Here is a 7,614-nt window from a genome sequence, read left to right as displayed (position 1 = left end):
GGCGCATACTTTGAATAAAATATTTGTTATCATTCTCTTGAAATAAATGTGTTTTTTTCTTGAAAAAATACCGGTTTCATATGTATACACCTGGTATTAGCATATAATTCTATTCGAACAAAGAAGCGGATAGGTTTTACACATTTAGGACGATTCGATTTAAACTTAACGGAAAAACCTTCGAAATTTTCCTAAACGACGAGTGACATCACCGGTCAAGGTGACGGCTATCAGTGTATAGGTTCGGCGAGAGAGAGAAACGCGCAGTCTTGCCTTGTCTCAAGCTACTTTCCCACTGCTAACGTTGGTAAGAGCAGACACAAAATGTCATATGAAATGTTTTTCTCTCTAAGTATCATTCAAAATTAAAGTTTTTTTTATTTAAATTTAAATTCAATTTGCAACCTTTATCTTTCATAATGCGTAAGCTAAATATTATGCCTTTCAAATATTAATTCCGAACATGATATGAAATGTTTTCTTTCTGAATACCATTCAAAAATAAAGTTTTCTCATTTTAATTCAAATTCAATCTACAACTTTTATCGTTGATAATGCGTAAGCTAAATATTACGCATTTTCAAACGTTAATTCCGAAATAAAATTTCCTCATTTAAATTAAAATTCGATTCCAATTCTTTTTTTTTCTTGGCGATGTGAGGAAAATACCACGTAAGCAAAATATCTGCCTAGATCCTTTTTCGCAGGGAAGTAGGCGTGGCCTAGGATGGTAACGGACGAAGTGTGCCATTAGCTTCTGTCCGGAACAAAAACTCGACATCGGCTCAAGGATCTCCCGAGGTCATCAGCACCGCTCCAAAAATAAACAACATTAGTAAGCCATTCCAGGAACTTTATAGACATTCTAGAATATTTCGCGACGTGTCAAAATATTCACTCGAATCTCACCATGGGTAAAAACGATTCGGACAATTCGTCTGACAATCTGACACTCGTATCCGACGAAACATCTCCACCGGCTAACGATAACGGGGCGAGCAACGAGGTCGAGGTCGTTCACGCGGTGCCAACCTTACTGAAAGTTCCTAAATTTAATAAAAGCGACCCTATATCATTTTTTTGCGATTGTTTTTGAGAGGCGAGATGGCCACCGATGGTAAACCCTCCCTGGTCTTAACGAGACTCTGCGCACTCTACGTAAATTGTTCGGATTATCTACTGCGAACTATCTTTCTTTAAAGCCTAACCCCAAAAGTTAGGGCTATGCTCGCCATGTCTTTTGAAGACAACCTGCAAACGTTAGCTTAAAAAGCAGATAGGAACACAGAGGCACTCGGTTGTAACGGTTTAAACGTTTCATCAATCGCGAACACCGGGAGCAACAAAAACGCAAATAATAATTCAACTGAATTGCAGGAGTTAGCACGACAAGTCTCAGCTCTATCAAAAAGAGTCTGCGAGAAAGAGAAGTTTAAACCGCGGTCCAGTAGGAAACCCCGTTCGGAAAACTGTTACGGACCAAGACACCGGCAAAGATGTAGATCGCGTTTGGGCAACCGTCGCCCTGACTTACGCGAATTTCACAATAACAAATTTTGCTATTATCATCAACGTTTCGGGAAAGACGCGCATAATTGCAGACAACCATGTAGGTGGCGAAATCGAAGCATCCAGGGAAACGATACAAGCGCGTTCGAATAGAGGCGGTCGAACCCAGCATTGTGTCCAAACGCCTGCACATAAAAGATGCCACATCTGGCCTAGTTTTTCGAATCGACACGGGATCCGACGGTTCATTAGTTCCAACCAAATTTATAAACTCGAATCGCATAAGGAAAAACGAACTTGCACTTTTCGCGGCAAACAACACGCCCGTAAAAACGCACGGAACCTGTTCGCTTAAACTTGACCTCGGACTACAAAGACACATGGTTTGGAATTTCTACGTAGCGGATGTGCCACATCCAATTACTGGAGCCGATATGTTGTCACATTTTAAGCTCGTACCAATTCTTCACGATGCCTGCCTGCTAGACCGATTTCAAATTTGAAAACGAGAGGATTCATTAAAAGTGCAATTTCGTTCAGTTTAAACCTTTCAGATAGAAATAATCAGTTCGAAAGAATACTTTTGGAATTCCCAGAACTAATTTCCAGCGAACTAAGCGCTGGCCCACTGGTGGATAATATGCAACACCATATTATAACGACGGGTCCTCCTCTTTTCCAACGCGCGCGTCGCTTAAATTCAGAAAAACTCGCAATAGCTAAAAAGATAATTTTCGAGGACATGAAAAACGGATCTGTAGACCTTCTAATAGCCCGTGGGCGAGCCGTATACACATGGTTACAAAAAAAACTGGTGAATGGCGGGTCTGTGGCGATTATCGCCGGCTCAACGCTATCACCATGTCGGATAAATACCCGGTACCTCACATCTTCTATTTCACAACCATTTTGAGGGACAAACGGATTTTTTCGAAGTTAGACCTTTTTCAGGCTTACCACCAGATACCAATGGCGGCCGAGGACATTCAAAAGACCGCAGTTTTCACACCCTTTGGGTTGTTCGAATACACTCGCATGACTTTTGGGCTCCGAAATTCCGGTCAAACTTTCCAAAAATATATTAATTCAGCCATCGGCGACCTCGATTACGCTTTTGTCTATATCGATGACATTCTGGTAGCTTCTAAAGACGCAGAGGAGTACGAGTGTCACCTCAGACAAATATTCGAAAGACTAAAAAATCATGTGTTAAAACTCAATTTAGCCAAGTGTAAATTTGGCCTAGCCGAAATCGAATTTCTCGGGTATATCGTAAATTTAGAAGGTTGCACACCAACCGCAGAAAAGGTCATCCTGAACTATCCTAAACCACAAACAATCGTTCAACTACGTAGATTCCTCGGGATGGTGAATTTTTATAGGCGCTCAATACCACACGCCGCTGAGGCACACGCCCAATTAAACGAATATATCCGCGATTCAAAAAAGAATGATAACAGAGCGGTAAACTGGAACGAAAAATCAGAAGCCGCTTTTGAAAAGGCTAAAAAATATTTGGCTAACACTACCATGCTGTTGCACCCGTCGCACAAGGCAGAAACTCGTTTGGCTTCAGACGCATCCAACTAAGGGATGGGAGCTTTGGTAGAACAGAGAGTGAAGGGAATTTAGAAACCTCTCGCATTTTTTTATAAAAAATTCAGCCCGGCACAACGAGCCTATAGCGCTTACAAGCGTGAATTAACAGCGATTCATGAAGCAATCCGTCATTTCAGATATTTTCTGTATGGTCAGAGTTCATAATTGCCACGGATCACAAGACACTGACTCATATGTTTAGGCAGAAATCAGAAAAAATTTCGATGAGACAACAAAGGCAGGTATCCTTTATCTCTCAGTTTTCAACGAACATCGTCTATTTACCGGGTCCGGGAAATCACGTCGCCGATTAATTATCAAGGATCGAGAGTTTATCACTACCAGCGGACTTCCGTTTAGTAGAGTTAGCAGAAGAGCAAGCAAGAGACGAAGACTCAAAAAAGGTTATCGCAGACCCTGAATGCTCATTAAATCTCAAGAATATACAGTGGGACAACGGCCATGCCTCGCTGTATTGCGAACTGTCAGGTGAAACAGTAAGACCGTATATTCCGACAATATTTAGGAAACGAATCTTCGACCTATTTCGCAGTCAAACTCACCCGGGAGCTAAAATAACTACGGGGGTCATTGCAAAAAAGTACGCCTGGCCACTCATGAGACGCGATATTACTGGTTGGTGCAAAGAATGCATGCCATGCCAACAATCAAAAATATCACGACACAATGTCACGGTTCCAGATCACTTTACCGCCCCGGATAAACGTTTTAAGCACGTACACATTGACATAGTCGGACCCTTGTCTGATAGTGATGGTTATCGTTATTTGTTAACTATGCTAGATAGATTTACGCGCTGGCATTCATGAAACTCATCGGGTGTCATAAGGTACACACCACGGCCTAGCATCCCGCTTCAAACGGCATGGTAGAACGATGGAATAGATCTCTTAAAGCCGAACTAATGTGTCACGTAGATAGAGATTGGGCTAAGTCACTCCCAACAGTGTTACTAGGACTACGAACGAACGTAATCGACGTCGGTGCGTCACCAGCGGAATTTCTGTACGGAACAGTGTTGAGAATTCCCGGGGAATTTGTTCTGTCCAAAGAATTTAGCATAGACCCACAATTGTTCCTGGAAGACTTCCGTGAGTATATGCGAAAGTTCAAGCCGATACCGGTCGAGCATAAGCACAAGAAGAAACCGTTTCTATTTAAAGATCTAAAAACGTGTACACACGTATTTCTTCACGATTTCGCACGAAAGGCCCTGGAGTGGCCTTACTTAGGTCCCTACAGGATTATAAATCGCTCAAGCGAAAAGGTTTACGAAATTGAAGTCGACGTTAAGCCTCGTCAAGTATCAATTGATAATTTAAAGCCGGCACACTTCGTCCGCGGCGATACTGGGCCACAAGGCGAAAACCTTTCATCCGAGGGGCCAGCGGGCACCGTCGTACCAAATGTCAAAACTTGTTCGAATAAAAAGAACGTAACGTAAATTATTAAATAATCTTATGGTGAATTTAACAACGAAAACTTGTATAATTGCTAGGTAGTCACTATTGTAGGCCTACACGAAAAATGTAAACAAAACTATAATTAGCATACTCTAGAAATAAGATAAAAGGTAAATAAAACGTCGTAAACTGTATATATTATCCTGACACTTGTTGCAAAAAAACATTGTACCAAACGATCATGGGGTATTTGTAAGAGCGATCACGAGAAACGAATAGGTTATCTAATTCATAGAATCACGAACCAAGACTGATAGGTTTAATAAGTATATATTTTAAATATTGTTATCTAATGTGTAATTCATTAACTTTGTACATAATTTTTCTAAAAAACGGGGGGAATATTGTGGGGAGTCACAATGTAGATTTCATGTACCGAGTAGACTATCTACTCTTTGACAAGTCGTGGGTCTTCTTCCAAGCCCCCCACTCTGTTGACCATCATGGCGATGCTTACCGCTCTTGGCGGTTAGGCGGTCTCGGACCACACTAGAGGTTAAACCTGCGCTCCGGCGCTCCGTGTTTCTCGTGACGCGCACACTGCTCGACTAACAGCCATGTTGGCTAACTGTGAAACAATAAAGACTGCTTTATACCTATTTTAAACTCGGTGTTCTTGTTCTGCTTGCCTACACATTCTGGCGTGAAACTCAGTGAACGGAGTTATGTTCGAGCAATCGCCCAAGTGCGGAAGTGCGTGTTCTCAATCAACAGCGTGAGATACGCGCTCCACACAAAAAGTCCTACAACGTTACACCTTCCCCCTTATTTAAAAAAATTTTTGTTTCACAAAACAAAATTAATTCTTATCTGACTGCCATTATTTATTTTAATTTAATTTATTTATTTGAAATCATACGAATTGTATGAAGTAGGTTTTAAAGTTTCCGATAAATTTCCGAGAATAAGGAAATGTAGAGAAACTTCCCAGAACATGATGACCAAAGTCACTTCCACTTCCTTCACCAACCTTCCTACTGCACTGATCACATATTTGAAACGAGATGTGGTCCAATCTTATAACAGGTTCTATTTAAATCTCTATTCTCTATCCGCTTTGAAATAAAATCAAGAGATTGAGATTTTAATATTTCCCGGTTTCGATGTTGGTGATTTTCATGATTTGAATACTTCGCACAATTTAAAAATAAAAATATATAAGCAATATCAGAATATTAATACCGTGATTAATATTTTCTTGTATATTATATTGTGTTCATTATATTGTCTCCTGAATATTTTGTGTCTATTATTGTACATAATGAAAATAAATTATATAATTAAGTATGTGATATTATAATTATATATAGAATAGAATTTATTCACAGAAAAAACTAAGAATAAAATTTGTTGCAGAAAATTTTTTAGAGCGATAAAGTTTTGTTTAGCCAACTTCGTGTCTTTAAAAAAATGTGTTTGTGATGGAAAAACAAAAGAAAGTTTAGCCGATATTTGTGTAAAGTTTATCCTGTTAAGCTAATTTTTGTTGCAGCGAATCTTTCGTCGGAAATCGATGTAAAGTTTATCTTCTGTTTTTTCTGTGTTGTCTTCATTATATATTTTTGCAAGTTTTTACAATATTCTTTTTCTCCCTTAATTTTTCAAATAAAACAAAGCTATATATTTTCTCTCTTAGAATTTTTACCTGAACAGATAATAATTAAATCATTACTTATTTCTGTGTCTGTATTACAGTTCCTCTTGTCCTTAGGCTATATTACTCCTCTATATCCCTATTTTCTTCGATATTATAATTATATTAATATTAAGATTAATTAGCTGTAAATGATTGTGCTGGAGTTTTTAAGCATTTGATTTATCTATTAAACCAAAAAGTGTAAATAACCTCCGGCCTTTCGAAATTATAAAATTTGTTTATGAGAATCATTTGGAATTAAACAATTACCAACTATAGCTTCCTAGAATTTGGTTATCTAATACTTTTTTCAGCACTACGTGGGACTTCGATTTTTAATATTTAAATTGCTAGCAATTTTAAAAAGTTTTAATACAAAATTTTGTACTTGTTAGTATTTATAATTTGTAATTGTTTTATTTTAAATGATTCTCGTAAATAAATTTTCTAATTTTGAAATGCTATTGAAATTTATTAACTAAGAACTGTGACGTCGGAAGGGTTCGCACATAGAATGTCGTCACTGCGAACCAATCATCAGTCTAATACAATTTTGATGTCGACATTTCCCACTAATCATCATGCGAATGATTTCACCCTTGACGTCACAAGGTAGGGCGAAGATCGGTCCAGACTGACTCATGGATTGCATCCAGTGAGTCAATATTTCCTTCCTGTTTATCAAAGATTTTGGCGCCCTTCGGTCGGGGCTTTGTCTTTAACAAATATTCCTAATTGCTATGGATAATTTTACTATGCATTTACCTACGAGAAAAAGAGAGACAGAGAATGCCTCGAACTATTACAACATTTTACGATATTTGTATGCAACTCGTATTTCATACATTTCTCGCTTATATTATTGAGCTCAAATGAGCAAATTATTTACTTACATTCATTCACCTATGGTATTTAAACTAATTTCATCTTATAGTTTCATCGTAATTACATCCTCAGGGTCAGATCTATGATTTAAATTGATTTATTGTAAACCCATCTTTGAAATACCCAAATTCAAATTATTCTCGCTTAAATATGCCGTTGTATGACTTCCAAAAAGTCTCACAACGTTACAATCACTACTCAGTGATCCCAGATCTAAAACGAGATTTGGTCCAATACTATAACAGGGCTACACCTCCGTGTGATTATAGTAGGAGACAATATACATGACTGGGTTGCGCGCGCAGCCCATTTCTCCTCTTCTGATTTTGAAAACTCGAAGGTGCACGATTGCCGGTCTCCTCTTTATATGCGCATATTTTGAGGTTACGTTATTTTAATTATAAAATATAAATGATGTAAATATTAGTACTATTATATATATAATTAAAAATTTGTCATAAGGACAACCGCAGGATTTCGCCGGGAGCGGGTGCTAATCTG

General features: G+C 38.4%; 1 protein-coding gene across 1 annotated transcript; it reads left to right on the top strand.

Moving 5' to 3' along the window:
* The first annotated feature begins 3,994 nt into the window (after nucleotides 1-3,994).
* On the top strand, nucleotides 3,995-4,573 carry LOC117181249. The gene has a single exon (XM_033373813.1). It carries the CDS (start codon nucleotides 3,995-3,997, stop codon nucleotides 4,571-4,573), a length of 579 nt encoding a protein of 192 aa, XP_033229704.1.
* The last annotated feature ends 3,041 nt before the right edge of the window (nucleotides 4,574-7,614 follow it).

This window comes from Belonocnema kinseyi, chromosome 10 (genome assembly GCF_010883055.1).
Source record: "Belonocnema kinseyi isolate 2016_QV_RU_SX_M_011 chromosome 10, B_treatae_v1, whole genome shotgun sequence".
Taxonomy (NCBI): Eukaryota; Metazoa; Arthropoda; class Insecta; order Hymenoptera; family Cynipidae; genus Belonocnema; species Belonocnema kinseyi.
Note: the sequence above shows the minus strand (reverse complement) of the source record. Positions and strands in the feature narration are given on the sequence as shown.